Source organism: Echiichthys vipera, assembly GCF_963691815.1.
Source record: "Echiichthys vipera genome assembly, chromosome: X".
Classification (NCBI taxonomy): Eukaryota; Metazoa; Chordata; class Actinopteri; order Perciformes; family Trachinidae; genus Echiichthys; species Echiichthys vipera.
In genome coordinates, this window is record NC_139825.1 from 22,902,105 (window position 1) to 22,925,802 (window position 23,698).

Below are 23,698 nucleotides of genomic sequence, written 5' to 3' on the forward strand. Positions count from 1 at the left end.
TTGAAAGACTGGTTGTTAAACCGGTGGGAATAAATTACCATACAGATTGAAATCACGATCCACTGCATCAGAAACCCAGAAAGTTTAGTTTTTTTGCTGTGTAACTTTGTACCCGGCTGCTTTATTATTTCACACTGAAGTTGAGTCTTGTTGCATCATGATTACAACTGTTCCACAACAAACTGTGCAGTTTGAAGCAGAGTGCCGTTTATTCACAGCAGACCCTCAGGACAAGTGGCTTCATATCCTCGGCTTTGATTCGGCCCGGGTACTTTTCTCCTCTCGCTCCTGTGATTGAGACATTTATATCCAAGGAGGTGTCCATCTTGTAATAGACATTTTTACCCGAGGGGGAAGTGTCCATTAAAAAGTCAGTGAGCTCTCCTTTGAGAGACCCATATCTGATTCCAGTCTGATGTTGCCCTCCTGAGGCGGGAGAGTAAGGTTTTTAATCTTGTAAGTGGTGGAAAAAACAGAAATGGAGGCTCACTGTCACTAACACTTACAGCTGGTGGCTTGGACACATCCATCACACATGCTTTAGGAATATGCATCAGGTTAAACATTGCTTGCTTCTTAGTGCTGAAACAATTAGTCGATTTATTGATAAGTTGAGGGACAGACAGTTACTCAACAAATGTTTTTATTTTTTACTTTTTTTACTTTTTATATGATATAGCAAGCTGCTTCTAGCTCGTCAAATATGAGGACTTTCAGATTTTTTCTCTTTTATATGGTTGAAAACAAGATATATTAAGTTTGGACTGTTGGTTGGAAAGGCTGATGATATTCTGTGGGAATAAACAATGTTCAGTTTGAATTGATTGATTAAAAATAAAGCTATTCATTAGTTGCAGCTCTACACTGTAGTGCCCTGGAGGGTGTTCATGGTGGTGGAGTTATCTAATTGCACTTTTGTTGTTAATTTCTTCATTTTATATAAAAACTTTGGAGCAATTACAGTATTACTCACATCTGGCAGTCTGTTGAAGATACTCTGAAATGAATATCATGTCTAAAAATCTGAGCTGTGCAATTAAAGAGTCTCATAATGACTCATCTTCCTGGGAGTAGTTAAATCACTTGTGGGTGTTCTGTTAAACTAATGTAGTAACTGTAATAACTAGTAATGTGTAACTAATAAAAATGAAATACCATTAGAAAGAAAATGATCTCACCTCTTGCACAGTTTCTTGATATGTATCATGACATTCATATAACTAAAACATTAATATATATATATATATATACACCCTCAAAGACAAAAAAAAACATTGCACTGATTAAGTTAGAGTCAGTCTGAAGCAATGATTTGCCTCTGGGTACATCTTTTCTATAACAGTGGATCTTCATCTGTCCTAAAACAGCATGAACACGCACGCATAAGGAACGTGGCCTTATCGTTTAATCATGCCTCAGTGTGTGTGTGTGTGTGTGTGTGTGTGTGTGTGTGTGTGTGTGCTGCAGGTTTAGTATCTGTCTGCACAGGTCTCTGCACTCTGTAAGAGGAACTGTGTGTGCATGCCGTTCACTCATTCCTAAGGCTCCGTCACAGGCAAGACAACCTTAAAATTTCTTCTTTTGTTTCCTGAATCCCCTTCATCCCTCTCCTGTTACTTCCTGAGGCTATCATCTATCAAACGTTTTAGGAGCTTCAAGGTTTTGGGTGTTAAGCTCCTCGCTCTGAGTCGTTGTTGTACCTGAGTGCCCTCTGGTGTTGTGGCATTGACATCTGTCCTGCTCAGCTCAGGCTTAAGTTATACAATAATATATCTATTTATATTCTAAAATGATAATAATAATAATAATAATAATAATAATAAAAATAAAAAAATACTAACATGGTTTGGTTTAACAAACTATACCCTCTTTTTATATTCTATATCAAAGATTGAGATTTTAAATCATATTTTACAGCTGTGGAAAACTTAAAACTCAAAAATGATAAATAGGTAAAAACTATGAGATTATTTTGGCATTTCAGATTTACTCCCAATTAGTTTAGCAGCCGCCATACGTTTTTGTTTTTGTTATTTATGTTTTACTGTCTTGGTAGCCTACATTTTAATTAGTCTTATTATTGTTTCTATATTTAGAAATACGTTTTTGGCATTGGTTATAACTCTGGAACATGTAAAAAAAAATAATTCAAGAAAACTTTATCCATCCCCGGGGGTAATTAAAAAGAATGTTTATATTCAATCTTTTTTTCTATTAAAATAAGATGATGTAAAAAATCAATAAAAATTGTATAATTTTCCAGGCGCAGTAAGCTTTCCTCGCCATGACATTTGTCCCTTAAATGTAGCCCACTGTAGGCTAACGTTACAGCTCTAGGTTAGCTTTAATGTAGCAAACAGACTGGGCTCTGTCCGTCCAAATGTAGCAACATCCACTCACCAGAAATGTGATCCTTTCAGAAACTGAGGTTGAAAACTGTCGGTTCAGTTCGGGGGAAATATGTTTCGGTCGCTGTCGACGGGCTGAAAACTTGTCGTTGCAGGGGGGTTGCCAGGCAACCAGCAGAGGGGAAGTCAGTTTCTGCCCAAAGTGTAACATCAACATCGTCTTTTGTGCGGAGTAAACAACAAATATGACAGAAACAACACTTATTACGTGTTTATCAGTGAGCTGTAGGCTGATTTTTGTTACCCTTTGATAAAGCTATGTATATACCAGTACAACAACAACAATTATAATTAAATTACAAGTGAAAGTTCATCGCTAAGTAATTACAGACTAGTTAAGTGTCTGCACCTACACCTGTGAGTAACTCAGCAAAAGGTAGGCTTCTTAAACTATCAAAAGTAAGAGCTCTTGTTGCTGCTTTGACCTATACATTATATTACAATTTTAGATCATCAATACTGGTACACCACTTTGTAAATACCATTTTTATTTTTGTAGTTGGTCCAGATGGAGCTAGGTTTAATTATGCCTACTTTATATACAGATTTAGGCGAGTGATTTTATGGTATGATTCACTCTGCTCCATTTTTTGGACTTTTCTGTAATCATTCTGAAGTATTGGCTACTATGACCACATTTGGCATCAAATGGGTATTAAAGTGAAACTATGATGTTCAGAGAGAAATCTCTCTTTGGTGTAACTGTACTAATAAGCATCTGAAACTTGACAATGGGCCTAAAATAGACACTGCTTTTTGTCCCAAGCCAAAAATGATGCAAACCAGTGGTTTAATATTGAACAATGCCTTGTATTATATAAGTGCATCACATGTTTTTAAATGTAAACTCTCATGCTTAAAAGTAACTAACATTTTGACCTGAAATGTAGTGGAGCAGAAGTATATGGAAATACAGGTACCTCAGAATTGTAGTTGAGCACATTACTTGACTTACTGAACTGCACTTAGTGACCTCCAAAGAGCAGCACAATCCTCTGAAACCAGCTGTTAAGAACAGAGACAAAACTACAAAGAAAGAGAACTAAGTTTCTGTTACACACCCTCATGTCGCTCAGTTTTTGTGTATACATTGCTTAATGCAAGGTTTATATGATGCATCATCAGCACACTTCATATCACTACTTTCAAAGCACTGTTTGCCCCTGGATTAGTCTTATGTACGCTGAAGAGGCTCGCTCTATAACCCATTGTGTAATGACAAATCGCTGTGGATCTTAAGGCTCTGAGCAATAAAACAGGCTTTCCAGACATCTGTTTCACTCTGGTTTAGTGTCTTACTTCCAAGCACGCCTAAGCTTGCCTTCACAGAATCTTTCAACAGTTTCCACATATTATTCCTCACATGTGAACAGCTGCGCAGAAATGCTTATTTACACTCTATTCAAACCAGTGTTGACAGGTAGACCTGCTGTCTCCACACATGCAATATTAATCTGGTGATCCTGTTGCAACTAGCCTACAATCAGCGTCCACTTTTGCTTCTCACCTCACCAGTCTGGTTTTATACAAGTGTTTCATTGCGAGAGGTGGTTGTGTTGCTTGTGTTTGCTGCAGATGGATCTAAACATTTTAAACACAGCTCCAGCAGAGTGTCTATAGTCCTGATCAGAACAATGTTCACACTGAGGTTTAGAGGCAGCACAAAGATGGAGAGCACACTCACGAACCCTATCATTACATTCACCCCCAGGGAGGGAAAACCCCGCTGTCGCCACCCACTTTGGCTCCTGTATTGTGAGTCCACATGTTCTTCGGTGGTAAATGTCAGAGGTATACCTCCCTTTGTCCTTTCGGGCTCCTGTCCATCTCTCTCTGCAGACAAACACTCGGGGGAGATGAGGACAAAGTCTCCATGGTGATGCGCCGACATCTGCACACTGTTCCAGGAATATGCTCTGTGAACAGTGCAGCTGCTCTCTGTTTTCTCTGGGTCAACACACTGTGCTGGCTCTGACTCTGTAATCCAAAGGTTCACAGGCTTTGAGGGCACAGAAAGCGCTGGAACAAGGTCTTGCCAGCAACTGTCGCCATTATTGTTAACTCCATGTTTCTCTCTCCTTGCTGTCTGTGTAGACGCCAGGTGTCGTCTGTGCAGGCCCGTGCTTGTGGTCAGGAGAAACAGGAGGAGGCAGAGGAAGGCCATGCCCCAGCAGGGATTCACAGTACTGGGCATGGGGCTGTACAGGCTGGGCAAACATCTGATTAAAGAGTTGGTTGTATGCATACAGGCAGCAGCCCACACTTCCTCACGCTTCCATCGCCACTTGACATTGAGGGCGACGGCGACCCACACTGACAGGCAGCAGAGGTAGCTGACAACATGAGACAAGCTCTTTTCGTTGTTTGGGTTGTTGCTGTCCTCCTCCTCCTTTACAGTTACCTGCCCAACATAGCAACGCTGTCCATTAGATCCCACTGTTTCATTCGCTGTCCTGTGAGCGACATCCGAGCGGGGCCACAGCAGTCTGGTCAGAGTCTCCGCAGCAATCAGAGGTGTGGTCAGGAGCAACACCGCACCGTATGTGTGGCTGAGAAAGAGCAGGAAGCGCAGGGCAATGACATCACCGAGTGGGGTCAGCTCAAAGAGGTAAAGGAAACTCAGAAAAACTGTGGGAGAAAAAACAAAGTCTCAGTGAGTTAGGTGAATTTGAAAAAAAGAAAATGAATAAAAGATCCCCTTTAAGACGTGTATGACGACATAAAACATTTGCTTAGAATGCGCATTTGTTTCTGATGTTTTTTCTACAAAAGTTTCCAACACAGAGTAAAAAATTTCCTCTACGCTTTCTACCTCTTTGAAAATCAGCAGTCTATGAATATGCAAATATTACTCGTTTCGTAAGTGTAACTACTGGACACAATAGATCTCCTACTAACCTGAAAAGATTATTTTCAGGTTATTTTCTGGTTATTCCATTATTTGAATTATAAAATGTCAGAAAACGGTGACAAATGCCCATCACAACTTCTTTACATCCCTAAAACCTCTGCACATCTCTAATGTCTTGAATGAAAAAGTATTTGAATCCACTTTGATTTAATTAATAGTGTTAAAGGTCCCATTTTGTGCTCATACTTGCATTTTATATACATTATATAATATATACTTGGGTTTCTACTAGAACATGTTAACATGCTTTAATGTAAAAAAAAACATAATTTTTCTGAATATACCTGTATCACTGTCTCTATAACACAACCTCCCTAAAAAGCCCAGTCTGCTCTTATTGGTCAGTGTTTCCCGGTCTTCTGTATCTGCCCTCCTGGCACCTCTGCACCATCATTACAGCCGGGGAATGACTGTAGCAGCCTTTTCTGCCCGTATATAGTATAGTTGTGACATCACAACTGTACAGAAGTCCTGACGGCTCGTTTAAGGGCACAATTTCTGAATACAGGCTGTGTGCATTCCTCTGTGGATTTAACACCCTATTTAAAATCTTTTGGAACATTACATGTGGTGAATCTATTCAGCTCATCTGATACGACTGTTGAGTTACATTAGACTGCGAACCAGAACACGGTGGTGAACCAGAGCACTGTGGTGAACCAGAGCACCCGGACACATGCTCATGATACTCACCCGTGACCAGGAAGTCAGTGAAGACCAGGAGGCAGCAGCAGCAGAAGCTGACGGGACTGTATGAGGCAGCCAACGAGGGCAGGAAGAGGAGACTGCAGGCCAGTTTACACACGCACAACACTGTTGCTCCTTCCAACACCCCATCCATGGCTGAAACAAGATAACATACACACGGGTCAACACATCAAAAACTGGTTTTCTTTTTTGCCTCGGGGTGGAGGAGCTCAGGAATGCCAGGCACTCTGCAGTCAATAAACCCAGCACTAATGTTAAATATGTCTGAATATAATGTTTTTTACATGATCAGTAAATGTTTCTGACTCGTGATTCCAGATCAATATTTTTGGTGTTTACATTAGTAGTGAACCCTCGACCAGACAGCCGTTTACAGACGATTAAAAATTAGGAAACTGAGTTCAACTGTCCTCTGTTTATTTCCAAAAGTGAGAGTTAACACCGGCAACAAGTAAACAAATGCCATGAAACTCCTCAGTGATGTGAACACATATGCACATTTACAGGCAGATTCTGTTGCTGTGACCTGGCTGTAAATATATCATCCTGACCATGATACTGTACTGCCAGATTGGTCCAACCTGTTGAAAGTAATCCGTTATATCTTATTACATATTCATGGTATGAACATTCAATCTACATGCAACAGAAAACTACGAGAGGAGGTTTTTTGTTTGTTTGTTTTTTAAACTGATGTGAAGTTCATTAGTTCTTACCTGGACTCACAGGAGCCTTCAGAGCAGCATGTCAATATGAGCTTCAAATCTTTCATCCGTTCTCTTCAGCTCACCCTTTTTCGCTCCACCCCCAAGGGGATAATGACCCCCTCCTCCCACCCCCACCCCACCCCATGTGCTCCCTGTTGCACCTGGCCTGCGTGGAGGTGAGAGAACATGTGCCTGTCAGAGGGTGTGGCACTGTTTGTGCAGACATGAAAACCTGTCTAACGAGACGGAGATGCAAAGTGTGTGTGTGTCCGTGTGTCTGTGTGTCTGTGTGTCTGTGTACGTGTGCATGTGTTAGTGCATGTGCGCGCACTAAGTATAACCTGGATAAAAGTTGTTTCGTTTTCACTGAGAATGTACAAACATTCCTGTGTTACACCCACCTTGTTCAAACTACAGTATGTTATTTCAGTATGTTACAGCAAATACACACACGCTGGGTGTTTCATGAAGGATGCAGCAGGATAAGACTGTAGATCACATAACACAATATGATTCATTTATACTTTTAAATGCTTGATTTTAATCTCAAACCCTAATGTAATGCTGTTCTCAATTGCCATAAATGATTATGGTGGTCGCTTTAGTTTCCAGTTTAGACAGGTAGGGTAGTCATATTTAACCAACAGAAAAGAGTTGCATTGTACATTATCTATAGGGTCCTCCTGGGAAACCTGACTCATTATCTGTTCTCCGATTACATCTAAATGTCAGGTCAGAAGACGTTTGAATTGAGTTGTACCTCACGTTCGAACAGAGCTTGGATAAACTTGTTTGAAACCTGTTGCTCTTCAAATATTGAATAAGATGTTAATAGTTAAAATCTCTTTTGTCATTTGAAGACTCAAAAAACGTTACACCCAGGCTGTGAGTGAAAGTTTGCCCTTGACCTTGGAAACAATTAACAGTTTAATAGCTGTCCTGGAGCTTTTGCTCATATTACATGGTCTTCTGCAGATGGTGTTTGTCGAATCTTCCTGAAACTGTCACTTCCTGTGCCCTCGGAGGCCTTATCGTCCAGGTTGGCTTAAAAGCTAGGTTTAAAAGTTCATTCTCGATGACTGAATGACTGCGTCTTACAACTTTTAAGTCCACCAGTTTGAGACGTCCTAAGAAAAATTAAAAAATGGAACATCTAGAAACTGATATGATCAAAACCTCTAGAAAAGCTACTAAATGGACCTAATCATGAGACATGACATAGACATGTATTTATGTTTTACTGATACAAGCTTTGCACGCCGCACTTCCTTATCATGTTTTATTGACTTTTTTTCTGGGATACATGTCCAGCAGGAATGTGTGCAAAGTAGAGTCAGATAAAGCTCAAAGAAATCGATTTGTCACTTTTTTTGTTGGCAAAACAGCAAACCAACAGGATTTGTTTTTTAAAGGTATATCCAGTTTCATTTCATTTTCATCTAATCATATGTAAGCTCATGAGACAGTGAGGCAAATAAGTTAGTGTCTTTAAACTGACAGTGAAAAATGATGTGAAACATTTTAATTGTGTCTGTAAAGAAGTAACAGACAGTTGTTTTATTATGAGCAGGGAGTCCCTGGCAAGGTTCAACGTATCCTCACACAACAGTTCATATATCTTTTGAAATATTCTGCACAATTTTCTGTGTTATATTACAAATGTCCAGCAACACAAGCATTCAGTGCAACTGCGCAAGCACTTGCAGTGCAGAACCTATTTAGGCGACAAAATTACTTGGTTGGTTTTAGGAAAAGTAGTGGTTTTGGTTCAAATGAGTATGTTTTTTACATAACTTCCGTTAAATATGTGGCATGGATATGATTTAATTAGTGCGTCACTTATTAGGTATCATGGATGTGAACAGTGAAAAGAACAGCCTGCAAGGTTCGAAACATCTAATATACAGTATTATGTAAAGTATGAGTCCTGCACTCAGTTTCTGCTGTACTTTAATTATCCTCTTTTGTATCCTCAGTCTCACATCAAAAATAAGAGATGGAGTCAGGGAATTTTGCATTTCTTATGAATACATACAAATACATTTGAGTGAGTGTTTTTTACTTTGTATGTGCGCGCACAAACACCATGTACGGTAAAGATGATGTAGGTTAATAAAGCAGTCATGTGTGGAGAATGGTGACAAAATGTGAGCTAAGAAACGTCCACACAACAACAACAGGTCAAGGTTTTATGCTGACGATCACTCTTAAAATTACATTAACAAACTGCATTCAGGCGGCAGTTAAACCTCTCTTATCTACCAGCCTTTACTTTATTTTTCTGTTCTAGCTGAAACTGTTTTAGACGGTTGTTGATTCAACTTCATCATACTTTTGGAGGGTTGTGTTTATGGTGATGTGAATTTGTAAAGCATCTCCAATAAACATTAGGCAGCAAACGCGCAGAATGACTTGCAGGAGATTTGAGCATGAAAGCTACTCAGTGGAGCGTCTCTAATATTTTGAACATCCTTATTGATACAAATGAGGTGAACTCAAATATAAAACAGCACAACAAACTAGTCTCCAAAATGACCACAAAGTTGAATCAACACCTCTCTGAAACTGATTCAACTTCATAAACGAATTTGCATTGTTTGATGCAACTGTTTTGAGTACAGGATCATCTTCTATTAACCTGATGTGTTAAGTAATGTCTAATTTCCACATGTAAAGTGATGGCTCATCGTTTCCACCTCCTCACACTTTCAGCCATGAGGCGACATGATCACCACTTGCTGAACCTGTCTGTCATGTGGCAGCAGTGCCATCTCCTGCTGAGCTAAGCACAGAGCATATTAGCAGCCTGCCAAGCTGCTGCTGAGCGGATTACACTTCATATCCACTGTACATGATCGTCGTGACCTGAGACAGACGGACAGGCATCAACACACTGATGCAACACAGTATTCACTTATAATACTGTTGCTTTATAACAACCTTATATCTGGGTTTATTTGAGACTATTGTTCGTGGAGATGCACGCAGGTCAGCCTTTAAGCATGCAATATGTTCACGCACCACAACTGTACGGGGTGTTAACTATGGACTTCCCACGCATATGCACGGTTATATTCATATAACAGCATTTGCGAAGAAAACAGCCAGAGTTTAAATTAGAAATCGGAAAATGGGTTAAATAAATCAGTTGTTTCAGCTCAGTGTTTGAAGACGCCTGCAGCACCCAGAAGTGAACAGCAGGCGACCCGGAAGGTTTGAAGTCCGACTGAGAGCAGGCAGAAAGAAGAGTCTAACCCTTTATAAAACATTTCTCCCCCTCGCTGGTTCAGGTATGTTGTTTCGCTCGGTGCAAATTCTCTTCTTCCCTTTTTTGTTGCTCTTTCGCTCTTCTCTTTGTGTCGCTCCGTCACCTTTTTTCTGTTTGAGTCATGCAAAAGTTGTATTTTCTAAAAAAGAGCGTTTTGCAGCGCAGAGATGGTAAAGACAGAACATTTCTTCTGTCGTGCAAATAAAAGCTTTCACCACGCCACAGTGTTAACATCGACATTTGGGTTTATTATGGCTCAGTAGCTGCAGAGCATTCAGCGAAGGCATGATGATTGTTGTAGGAAGTGTCAAGCTTTTTTTTTCTCCCCCTCCTCGAGCCGGGCTATTCAAACCTGCAAATCAAAGTAAACAATCATTCGTACGCTTAATGCAAATACGCCACATCCCGACGCGTCGCAAGAGCGTTTAATTGCATCGGGAGAATTATCTCCTTATAATATTCGGATCTGCAGAATATGGCGTCCAGTGCTTATAAAAATAAGACTGGGCTGCCATTTTTGTTTTCCTTTTGTCTGAATTTTTTAATAAACTGTCTGAGAATGTGGGAGAGGCGGCGGACAGAGAGAGGCGCTGCGGAGGATTGGTGCTCTCTGGAGGAGATGCTCATGATTTCACGCTGCTCACTCTTTTTAACATTTAAAGATGATTATTTTGCTTTTTGAACGGAGGAATAATTCCGCTCAGCAGGTATTTAAAAATAAATAAATTGGGGAGGGGGAGAAAAAGTTAACCCTAACTTTAGTTTCAGATACGGACTTGTATTTCTCTTTAGACTTGATCCGTTTTGTGTTTTATTTCACTGATGCTGGGTTTGAAGCAGAAATATTGAGATTCAAAACCAGTTTGATGTCTGCAAAAGACGCACCTGCACGTCACTGTGGTAACACTTGACTACTGAACATCTGTAGGATTATTATAGCACCCACATGTAAGAGAGCACAGAAGTAGATGCATCTACATGTGTAACAATAGGCTACTAACAGACAGTTGGTTATATTGCTAAAGTCTCCCTTTATAGCCATGGGTTCAACAGACAAATGGCTTAATTTATTAATGGTTTACTAATGCTCAGTCACAAGCCATTATTGTCTTTTAAGTTAGGTACTATTGGAGTTAAACGTGTTTACATTTAATTAATAAATGCTCATGGCTTGTACACAAAAGCCATCAAATCTCCAGTTTAAAATAGTAATACATAATTAATATAGGGGTGTTTTATCCATTATGTCTACAGTTGTATACTTAAACTGTAAGGGGATGGACCAACCTGACATCCTAAAAGTTGTTATAAATAACATAAATGATCTATAAAATATAAGTAAGTTATTTTTATTTACCATTAGCTTTGAGAAAGTACATTGCTTTGCAATGATGAAAACTATTGTAAAAAGCATTTTGATGTACTGATGAGTACTGTATAGTCAGTCGATTGAAAAATCAATTGTTAACTGAACATTTCTGGGGTTTGGTCAGATAAAAACAATGCATTTGAATATATCACCTTGGGCCCTGCGAAACATAAATTATTGTAATAATATAATGGCCTTTTTTTTACAATTTTCTGACATTTTAATGACAAAACAAATAACCTGTTAATCAAGAAATTAATCTGCAGATTAATCAACAATGAAAATTATTGTTATTCACTGCCCTAAAGAGCTCTAATGCACCTACATCAGATGCACAAGTCTTTTTTTCTGCCACTTTAAACCCTGTTGCATACAGACATAAGGCATATACAAACTCAGCTGTAAAAAGCAATGTCTGAACTCTGCAGGTTGATTGGAAATGACTGGGAAGTGGGCGGACACAAACATACAGTAGGAATATACAGCAGTACACAGGAACTAAGTCATACACCTCACTGCCATTAAATTTTTTTCTTTTCAGTGTGAAACGTGTCGTTTCACAAAGTGACACAAAGATGTCCAGCAGCCGTCAAACTCTTGCTCCTGCTCCCTCGAGGCAGAAAGCCTCCAGGATGTGAAACTGATCCCCACTGGCATCATTAGAGAAATATTTTGTGGGGTTTACTGTACGCTCGTACCCCTGAACGTATCGTTTTTGTTTCTCTTGGCTCACGGATATGGACTGTGTTATGCCTCTGCTAAGCCAAACAGACTTAGGAATGATGAAGTGTGCCAAAGCACGCAATGCAAAATGTTTAAAAAAAGAAACTTCATACGAGGTTGAGAAGAGAAGCGGTGGAAAGAAAAGCCTTCGGCAGCAATCAGCTCTCTGAGAAGGTTTCTGTCCATCTGGCCAAACACAATGTGGAGCAGCATTAATTGCAGCCCATAAAAATCTAATTCTCATTCATGCTTTTTTTACCACAAAAAAAGTTCTACTGTGTCACTTACCAGTCAGGGTGTTTTCTGTGCAGCACCCTCACTGTAGTCCATGATTCAGTAACTGACCTTTCAGCTTTTGACTTTGTCATTTAGGACTCGCTGTACTCTTCAGTTGAGACCACACAACGTCCCTGTGTCCCCATCAGACTATTAACCTGTCAGGGCCCCTTGTGTTGAGGAGGAGACAGATTAGGATCTGGACCACATCACTTTTAACACGTTTCTGTGTTTTATCTGATAACCGTTTTTGAAACGTTTCCTAGCTGTTGTTATCATGTGAGAGCCTATCTCTCAGGCAGCATGCCCATCTCAAGGTCTTGTGGTTGGAAATCTAACAAAAAAGGAAAAGAAGCTTCATCACTTACTTTAACATCCTCCTTTGACAACAGAAACATCCTCTGCTATCTCCACTGAAGCACCGTGTAAAGACACAACGTCTTCTTTTGCACTTTTGGGAAAGGCAGAGAACAAAAACCGAATGTCTTTTGAAAAAACACTATCACAAGACTTGGACAATTTATCTCAAACTATCACGTCAGGCAGTCAGCTGCTGCATGGGTGGAAAGCCACTGACACCAAGTTTTTAACAACATACAATAGAACTTCACATTTATTTACAGGAGGCAGCTTTTAGGAATATCCCACAGTCTCAACCTGCGATAATCAAAATAAACCTGAGGGTACGCAATAAGATTTAAAGTTTCCTCTGAACTTTGCCTTTTGGTGTGCAAAATACAATTCTGAACAATAAAAATGAAAACAAAAAATAAAGCTCACTCACCTGTTCAACCAGTGATGAGCCGTCACATGTAAGCATTTCTTTGTTTAAGGGTCCCAAGCCAAAAAAGTTAAGAAGTGTAATTTTACGAAGTACAAATATGTGCTCGATATGTACCGCTTCACTGATGGACAGAAAGAGAAGCTGCCCTCTCCCTGTTTATGACCCGTGTGTATTTATTTCAGGATGGCTGAACCTCGCTTTAACAATCCCTATTTTTGGCCTCCACCTCCTACTATGCCCGGCCAGGTGAGTGACTGGTATTTACACTTATTTATGCACACGTTAACCTCAAGCAGTAAAAATCGTTGTACTGTAAATTTTCTGTCAACGTTTGTACAGGTACCATATTATGCTCATTTTCAGGTTCATATTTGTTTTTTAGGTTTTAACTAGAACATGTTTACATTCTTTAGTGTTCAAAAACATTATTTTTCTGATACTTTCTGTCTGAATATACCTGTATTTACCCTCTGTTTGAAACACTCTGTTTTGACGCCTTTCTCTGTAAGACCTCCTCCTAAAAAACTCTCCCCTCTGATTGGTCAGTGTTTCCAGGTCTGTGGATTGAGGGTTTTGATAGTTTGACAGTATTTATACATCACCTCAACCTGCTTTATAATAAAATAAGACATGGAAATATCACTCTTTACTATATGGGACCTTAAAATGATAATATATTATGCATTATTTAAAGGAAGTTTGACATTTGGGGAAATATGTTGTTTTTATATTTATGTTTTTTGGGGTTTTCTTGTGAACATGACATCTAAAGAGACAAATGTCCACTTGGAATTAAGGATGAACTGATGCTATTTTGAAGGTCAAAGGTCAAGGTCACTGTGACCTACATTATTCGGACAACATTTTACACAAATGTCTAATAGGATAAGATGATGAAGTGGTGACATTTTTATATCCAAATGGTCAACTTCACTATGACATCATAATGTTTCATAACTCAGGAACAGGGTAGTGGAGACATTTGCTCAAATACTGAATTGGTGACACTAATCTTGAAAGTGTTTGATTGTTTAGATCTTCTGTGCTGATGGGTTGAAGATGTATGTGAAGCATCCAATTTAACCAAAAAAATTCACTTAATACCTTTAATTAAATTCTCACAAAGTCTCCATACATTATGCAAGTCTGGACAAACACGGATGTAAAGCTACAGCCAACCACCAAAGATAACGAAATCTGGTGACCAGCACTTTTAAAGCCCTCAAATTAACACATTATAGCTGGTCCGTTCATTCTGTACAAAAAATGACATTTCGAAATGAGAATTAGCCTTTTTCATTTTATACAGTTATTGTTGTTGATTAATTCATTGTCATTTTAACTGATTTTGCATAGATAATACGAAGGATATATAACATTTTACTTAATGTGCTTTAGAAGTGCTGGTAGGTGGATTTTTACCTTTGGACAGAGCCAGGCTAACTTTCCCCCCTATTTCCAGGCTTTGTGCGAAGCTAAGTTAACTAGCTGCTGGCTCTACAAAGTTAGTGCAAAATATGGGTTCCCAGCCTGGGGTTCAGGGCCTCCAATGGGTCCCAAGGTTAATGAGCGGCCACCAGATGATTACAGAGATACATGAAACAGAGAAAAGTTTTAGCTTATCTCAAGTTTTAGCTTATTTTTCTTGTGACATATTGGATATATATATTCTGGCCTCTAAGAATCTGTCAAATTAGAGAAATCACAAAAAGAATCCATATCCTGTGATGAGAAGACAATGGCTTAATTTTCAGAGGTCACAAGGCAAAAAAGGTTGGGAACCACTGGTCATGATGAAGAAGTTTTGGGGTACAATGTCACATGTCATCCTCTAGAGGGAGCCATCGCCTAATATAGTGACACTGACTGAACTGATGTGCTGTTCTCTTGTCACAAATGTTGCTTCCCGGCTGTCAGCTGGATAACCTAGTCTTGATCAATAAAATCAAGGAGCAGCTCATGGCAGAGAAGATCAGACCCCCACATCTGCCCGCTGCCTCAGCCCCTTCCCAACAGCCCTTACTGGCTCCACCCATCCAGGCGGATGGCAGCCAGCACGGGATGTCCAAAGCTCATCAGATGCCAGTTCTCCACAGCAACAGCCCGTCTCAGCCTGACATCGCACTGCACGCCCGCCCCGCCTCCAGCTCAGTCACAGGTACTCCTCAAGAACAAACTGTCCGGTCCTTTTTCACTGATGTGCAAGAAAAGTCTCCATCAGAGTTGGGCTCAGCACGTACCTAACATTGTTTTTTAACCTTGATACTCTATAACAGTTGTATTGCTTATGAACATGATTTTGAACACATGACATGTTTCAGACGTTCACTACAGAAAGTTACACATGAGTTCTGTCTGGGGTCTCAAAATCATTGTGAAATACTATTAGCTTTGGAGCCAGGTGCTGACCATGTCTCCACCTTTGCTGCCTGAATTATCATTTTTACAAATACAGCAGAACAAACAATAAGGTAGTAAAGCCAATATCAACAACACACAAAGGTGACAACTGTTAATGTTGCTGTATGATGACCTAACTGAAATGTTGTTCAGTGTCTTTCTACCAGCTGTGAATTGTTGCCATTAAGACACTCAGGTTGATCGGGATGATGATCAAAGATGAATATATTCTCTAAATGTGAATTTTCCTGTTCATTTTTACCAGGTCGTATTCTGGGGGATGTAAACTTGAATTTGGATGATAAGGCAGCTATAAAAGCCAGAGGAATTTGGGAAGACTGGCATCTGCGTCAACTCATAGACCATCCGTCCAGGACGAACCACGTCTCAGGTAAGCAAAGTCTATACAGTTGGTTTTCATCATCGTTCTGGAAATAATGGACTTTGGACTACTCTGTGCTGTATGTACGAGTAGGAGGATGTAAATACCTAATTGGAAATGGAGAGTCATATGATAACATCCTGCCTGCCAACCATCCTACCACATGTCAATTTTACTGTACTTCAGTTTGTCGATAAGAATGTTAATAATAACTAGACCTGCGAGCCGGTATCAACGGGGTCCAACCTCAGTGTGGAATGGGAAATTACTTTTTCAAGTTTTGTGTTGATTGGAGAAATTATTGCAGAGTAACGCAGCACTTCCTGTTTTGACTACAATGTACAAAAAGTCTTTCCTCTATAACTTCCACATTGTTTGGATTATGAAAATTCTTTTGATAATTTTTGATCGTAGTGTAAATTTTATGCTGATGAGACTCTTGGCCTAAGACGAGTTCGAAAAAAGTAGGTTTCAAATATTTTTCGCATGGTTTTTGTATTATTCAATTTTGTGTAACAGCGCCAACTAATGCCGATTGACCTCAAATTTTGCACAGAGCCTGACGTTTACATGGAGAACTACCAATCTGAGGTTGATGTTAATCGGACTAATTATTGTGAATATATACCATACTTCCTGTAAAGAGTACAACATACAGGAAGTTGTTTCTTTATAACATACACATGTTTTGGACTTTTAAAATTCTTTTGATAACTTTACATCAAGACGATTAAAGTATAGTTCTTGAAAGGGTTTGTGGTGATCAGACTGTCACCCTAGGAGGAGTTAAGAAAAATAGGATTTTCATTTTTTGCGATTTTTGCCATGGCCTATATCCCCCGATCCACGTAGATCCAGGAAACACGTGGATGAAAGAATTTTGAATGTGCGAAGTACGATGTGGGAGTTGAAGGCAAAAACGCGTTCAACTTGATTATAGCGCCACCTGTTGGTGAACATGTGTCATTTTTGGTGTCTGCCTTACATGTTGGGGTCTGAACCAAAGTTCAAAGTTTCCCCTCCATAACTTGTATTGTGTAGGCTGCAGTATGAGTTTTACCGATGGAAAAATAGATAAATAAATAAATAATAATAAAAATCTTTGTGAATACAATAGGGTTCCCACCACCACTGATACTGGGAGCAAAACTGCTGCTTTTATCGCATGGCCCCAGCCCCCTCGGGCTTGGACACCTAATTATAATAATAATACATTTATTTTATATAGCGCTTTTCAGGAACCGCCTACAGGGATAGAGACAGAGAAAACAAAAACAAGAAAAATGTAATGAAGGTGTTGTTACAGTTTGTCTGTGTTTGCATGGCTGTTGCCCCTTGGCTATTTGATGACTACTTATTCAGGTCATGTCCTTGTCTTCACTTTTGCATCAGGTGTGGCACTGGCATCCAGAACAGGCAACCTCAACACCTCAGAGATCATCACCCCCACCACGCCCACCCTGAGCAGCCACAGCCGTCTGGGCGGAGCCCCCGCACCTCACCTCATCTCAGGGTTAGCCTGCAGCCACGGGATGGAGTCTGGGAAGAACAACGGGGGCCTTGTGGGGCTCCTCGGTCCTCCTCCAAAGGAGGAACGGGGGCGTAAGAGGATCAAAGCAGAGAATGGGTCGTCTCTTTTGGTGGTGCCCTACCCGATCCTAGCCTCAGGCAACGACCAGTCCTGTGTCACAATCACTGCCAAACCGGGAAAAACCTACAGGTAAGAAAGGACTTCTTCTTTTCTTTTTTTTTAAAGATAGATACATAGATAACGGAGGTGCAGTGCCTCTGTTTCATGGCTCATAATTGTTTTCAGATCATTAAGAGTCCAGAAGATACAGCAGGTTTCAAATCTCTCTGCGTATTCCTGAAAGGAGGAAATGTAGTGATTTGTCAGAACAATGGTTAAATCTACACTTGAGAATAAAATTGAAAAGAATTTAACTTAATGTCCACCACTTTGTCTCAGCTCACCAAAGCAAGATCAAACACATGTTATTTATAGAACAAGTAACAGAAAACAGTACACTAGTAAAACATATAAATACCATTCCTGAAACAAAGCATAGAATATTAAAGGAGACGAAATAAAATTCTGTGTCTCGCAGAGGACAAGAACTGTCAGCAAGTTCATGGCTTTATATTTTGTACTCACAGTATCACTCTCCGCTTACAGCTTCAACTGAGATATTACCAAAAAAAGACTCTGGTGAGGGAGGAAGAACTCAGATTCTTTACTTGTTACAAGTAAAAATGCAAAACAAAACTGAAGAAATACAGAAATACTTTGTCGCTTGTATCCCCAAAGAGAATTAACACCTGACCTCGGTTCCTCTCAGTTCTACAAAGCGTTACATCTTATAGATAAAGTGGAATTACTTAAGTATGGTACAAGTACTAAATGTGCTATGTTACTTTTCACCACCAACAGACACAGGCATGCAGTTACACAATTGCTACTAATTACACAATTCAGTTTCATGTGTAAAGCAAATTAATCAATTATGGTCTTGCTCAATAAAGAGGACAAATTCAGCAGTATGTAATGTACATATATATTATGACTTATAGTGTGTGTGTGTGTGTGTGTGTGTGTGTGCGTGTGTGCGTGCGTGCCTGCGTGCCTGCGTGCGTGCCTGCGTGCGTGCGCATGTGTGTGTGTGTTCTGTGCATTCACATGTCTCTTTCTGTGTCGCTGTGTCCTTGATGCAGGTGTAAAGTTTGTCCGCTGACCTTCTTCTCAAAGTCCGACATGCAGATCCACTCCAAAACGCACACAGAGGCGAAGGCTCACAAGTGTCCTCACTGCACTAAGTCCTTTGCCAATGCATCGTACCTTGCCCAGCACTTGCGCATACACCTGGGCGTTAAACCTTACCGCTGCTCCTACTGCGAGAAATGTTTTCGCCAGCTCTCCCATCTGCAGCAGCACACCAGGTCTGATCTCATCACAGTGTGTTCATAACAGTTGTCATTTTATTGTTATCCACCAAAGCTGATGATGAACATAAGTCTATTCTGTTATGGTTATAACATACTTTATGTTCTTTGCAGCCCATGAGTGCTATAAGCCCACTGGTAGATATGACTAAACGGATTCATGTAACATACTTGAGGTAATTTGTTCCTTAGATCCCGGATTAAGTAGTTTGGTAGGTTTTTAATTTAGTTTTTTCCTGCAGGTATCAAGGGTAAAAACTGTGTTATTTTAAGTAGATAGTAGGTAGTTCCTCATATTAAAGAGTCAATTCACCCATATTATAGAAGGTTAAACTTTCTCTTCACTTTTTCTGTTCTGCTGTCACCATATAAATAGTTCATCCATCCATCGATTATCTGTAACCACTTGAATTATTCAGGGTCATATCCCAGCTCACATTGACTCATTACAGGACACAAGAAGAGACATTTATGCTCCCAATCAAATTTATGGGCAAATTAGAGTTATTGATTAACATGCATGCCTGTAAGACTTAAGATAGCTTAGGTTTTATGACATATTCCACAGACTTTGCTTTGAATAGTTGTCTTGAACTGAAGAAATGTTCTAAATGAAAGCGTTCATGAAGCCAGATGTACAAAGGCTTTTATATACCTTTATCTCTGATCTTTGACACATTCTGCCAGAGAGTTAATACCATTACTTCATACAATGTTTAAACGATAGGGTCACAAGTTTTCAAGTCTATCGTTAAACGACATCAACTGCTGCACAACCATCTCCCTCGTGATGGATAAAGTTTTATCTTTTATTTTATTTTTTATTTATGGCACAATGTTTTTCTCATATAAGCCTAAGCTTTATTTATTTCTCCCCCATCATTTACATTAAAAGAGCATTGCATTATAAATTAATCTTTTAATGGTCTTATGGATTAAAGTCATAAATTGACAAGAAAAAAAAATCTCTTTATTCTACAACTATAACTATATTTTCTGAGATTACAAAGTCATAAATTTCCAAGAGGAACCACATCACTTCACTTTACAAAGTTGGGTCGACCTCATCACATCACAGTCAACACAGGTAAACAGGAAAAACCACATCTGCTCCTCACTGAGGAGGTGCAAAAGTATGAGCGTGTAGGCGTTTATCCACGGCAGTTATTGACCCCAGAGAGTTTTTTCTTGCAAATTTCTGACTTAATTGACTCAGAATATTCATTTTTGTTTCGCTTAATTTCTGACTTTAATCTTTGATTTTTTTTTTTTCTCTGAACATTTCCCTCCTTCTCTGGCTCCATAATTATTCTTTTTTTTATGCCTCCATGCCGCCCTGGAGACATGTTTCCGAGTTGTCCGGACAGATGTTCCTGTGAACGCAAGATCCCTGCTTTTTTGCAATTATTCCAAGTATTCCTACGCTAATTATGACACATTAAATACAAATAACATTTCATACAAATGTCTAATAGGATAAGATGATGAAGTGAGGACATTTTATAAACTAAAGGTTAAAGAACAACTTCACTCTGACATCATAGTGTTTTATGTTAATTATTCATCGCCGTAACTCAGGGACATTTGGTCAGATACTGAAATGACACTAACTGTCAAACTGTACTGATGGTTTAGATCTTCTGCGCCACCAGGTTGAAGATGAGGGAGTGAAACATCCACATTTCTCTCAAACATACACTGAATAATTTCCTTCGCTGCATACACTATGTAGGTCTGGCCGGTAAGGCGTTAATTCTAATTGACCTACAATGGCCCTAATATGCCGCCATAGGCTCCTGACTGACCTGTTAAGCCTTGAAAAACTGTAAACTGTAAATGAAAAAAAGAAAAGATGACAATGCTAGAAATCTTAGAAATGATTACTCATCAATACAAGTTAAAAAAAAATGCAAACTTGAACTTGATATATTTTTGATAACTTTTGGTGAATTGACCCCGCAAAGTGACTTGTTAACTTGTTAAATGCAGGAGGTTGGTTCCAGCCCACAGAAGAGGCCTTAGTTATCGCAGTGACTCTTCGTCGTCCTTGTTTACTCTTCGTTGGCTAGCTTTCTGTGCTCTGCAAACATCCCACTCAACAAACAAAGACACATTTTACCTTAAATAGTGTTAGACGTGTCAAAAAAGTATACATTTAATGAAGGTATTAATTATGTTTCAGTTGATCTGAGAATTAAGTGCAAGAATTTATTTGTTTTTCACTTGATTCATTTCCCAGTGAAGCTCACTGGCTGACCTGTTTGAAGCGAGTATTGGTTGGCTAATGTTCGCAGAATTATTTCTGTCTCAGAATCCACACAGGTGATCGGCCGTACAAGTGTGCCCATCCAGGTTGTGAAAAAGCGTTCACCCAGCTATCTAATCTGCAGGTAAACATTAACCACCTTCCTTTCTCACCTGTGTGACCACCTTGATCCTCCACTGCTTAAACTGTGAGTCATTACCCTCTGAAGGTGACTCGGTTTCTGTATGTTTTTTGCTGAAGTCTCACCAGAGGCAGCACAACAAAGACAAGCCCTTCAAATGTTCCAACTGTTACCGTGCCTATTCGGACTCTGCCTCGCTGCAGATCCACCTGTCTGCACACGCCATTAAAAACGCCAAAGCCTACTGCTGCAGCATGTGCGGCCGGGCCTACACGTCGGTGAGTAAGAAATCCAAGGTTGTTTCAATTTTTAAATCTGAACTAACTGCTGCGAATATGTCTAAAAGTGTTTTTTCTGGGGGTTTTTTTTCCAGGAGACGTACCTCATTAAACACATGTCTAAACACACAATTGTGGACCATGTGGTGTCCCATCACTCCCCCCACCACAGGACAGAGTCTCCCACTATCCCTATACGGATCTCCCTCATCTGAGCCCCTCACCCGTCTCCTGCCCTCCCATCAGAGACGTTTCCTGTGATATCTCCGCTCCTCTAATGGACCCATATACGGGTTCTAAAAATGTGCCAGATTGTACATGTATCTTGTGAAGAGGAGTATTATTCTCCTTTCTTTTCTTGCTGACCAGATAGTATTATCGGGGACATCCAAAGATGACTTCTCAGCACTTTCAGGCCTGAAAATGAAAGGCCTAAAAATGTCTTTTTCTAAGTGACTTCACAAAAGGAAAAAGAAAAAAAAAGTATTGCTCCGGGCAGCTACAGTACATGGAAAACCTTATAAAACTTTTTTGTGTTAACAAAATTACATTGTCTTTTTTTAATATGGTCCATCATTTTCTTTACTCAAGTCTTTGCAACAAAAAAAAGCATCAGAAATAGTCTTCCGCTGAGTGGCCGAGTGAACATAGAGATGAATGCTTATATAATGTGTATTCATGTATGTCGTGCCCCTTTTTAGTCAGTGTTTGTAATGTTTCACCAATCACATGGCCATAACGCACACATAAATACCATATTCATCATTATAATTTCCTAGATGGATGGTAATTTTATAAAATATGCTCAAAGCAGTCCCCAAGTTTAATATGGTCAACTTTAAATAGTGCTTTAGGTCTCCTGAAAATTAAGAGCTGTTATAATAAGAGTGTTTAATAAAAAGGGACCAAAAAAACACCGAAACTGAACTGAAACTTTAAATGATGCAATGAATGTGAAAGCATCTGCTTTCAAACGTGAATCGAATGAAAATGTGTTTTGGTAACATTCAAAACCCCCCTGACAATATGATAATTTATGTGCATTTATTGGGCTAAATTCAGCACAATATTTATGATTATTGTGTTAATATTAAATTGAATCATGCACTCGTAGTGCATTTAAATCTGCTTTGGGTGTACCCAAAGTCCACCGCTCTGCTGCTGCCCCACAGACAGATGTGTTACTTTCCTGGAAAGCATTAATAACAGGGTTGGTTTTCAGCTATAATGTGTAACTGAAGCATTACACTTCTTTGAATACTCATTTTGCCACGATTTACGGATGAAAACTCTGTCATTTTATATGCATTTAAGCCTTAACTTTGTTACAACTCTAGGGTCCACGCTGTTGTTTTATCACTTTACATTTGCCTTTTATGTCATAGCATGATATATACTGTAAATAAATTATATTAACTGTCAACCTGTTTTATAATAAATAATTCTATAATTACAAGTAATGGAATGACACGCTTTTTCTGTTTTCCTCACTGCTGGAAATAATCCCTGTAAAATGATCGTATTGCAAAAAAAGCTAAACGATATAACAAGATAAATGACGCTCTTTCAGCGGCCTTCTTAATGCTGATGAACAAAATGCCTCATTAGACTCTTTCTACGGTTCCACAGGGGGGCGTATCTGCTCCCAGGGTCCTATGATTTCCATCTTAACATCCTTTTAATATGACACATTCAGGAGACCTTGAAGGGTTTTATGTCCTCACCTTTTTACGTTTCTCTGGGTCAAGCACCCACCTACAGTTTATGACCTCCTGATGCTATACTCCTTGAAACCTACACCTCAGATTTGTGGGAAAGATAGTTTCCTTTTTGTCCCTTTTTACATTAGTTTCTACACAGTGGCCAAACCGATTTTTATCATTCAAACTGCATTTGAAACGTCTATCTCCATTCATGTGTGTGTAAATTTAACTATAAAGTTAGCTCTTACCAATCTTTCACAATGTTATTTTTTATCAAGAACATAGGGCCCCGGAAACACAGGCGTGGCCCTGTGCCACTGGTGTTGGGTTTTTTTTTTCACTCTACACAAAAGTGTCAGATTACTCAGGAGTATGAATGTGTTTAAAGGCAAATGTGATTCAAAGCTTTGGACACAACTCTTACTGTTTCTGTCAAGCTCTGACACAGACAAAG

The 23,698-nt window shown here is 39.5% G+C and overlaps 2 protein-coding genes across 3 annotated transcripts; one reads left to right on the top strand and one right to left on the bottom strand.

The window, feature by feature from the left end:
* Positions 1-3,220: 3,220 nt before the first annotated feature.
* On the bottom strand, positions 3,221-6,825 carry LOC310965505 (uncharacterized protein). Its single transcript, XM_083939160.1, has 3 exons — positions 6,744-6,825; positions 6,013-6,162; positions 3,221-5,036 (listed from the first exon to the last, which is right to left on the bottom strand). Exons 2-3 carry the CDS (start codon positions 6,158-6,160, stop codon positions 3,931-3,933), a joined length of 1,254 nt encoding a protein of 417 aa, XP_083795286.1. The 5' UTR covers positions 6,161-6,162; positions 6,744-6,825; the 3' UTR covers positions 3,221-3,930.
* Positions 6,826-9,899: 3,074 nt separating this feature from the next.
* On the top strand, positions 9,900-22,809 carry znf362a (zinc finger protein 362a). 2 transcript variants are annotated; one of them, XM_083939158.1, is made up of 9 exons: positions 9,900-10,024; positions 13,337-13,400; positions 15,072-15,312; positions 15,820-15,945; positions 17,329-17,656; positions 18,649-18,873; positions 21,188-21,266; positions 21,383-21,541; positions 21,637-22,809. In XM_083939158.1, the coding sequence occupies exons 2-9, from the start codon at positions 13,338-13,340 to the stop codon at positions 21,754-21,756; spliced, it is 1,341 nt and encodes a 446-aa protein (XP_083795284.1). In that variant the 5' UTR covers positions 9,900-10,024; position 13,337; the 3' UTR covers positions 21,757-22,809. The 2 variants fall into 2 exon arrangements, with proteins under 2 accessions (XP_083795284.1, XP_083795285.1); XM_083939159.1 differs by having other exon boundaries at positions 15,105-15,312.
* The last annotated feature ends 889 nt before the right edge of the window (positions 22,810-23,698 follow it).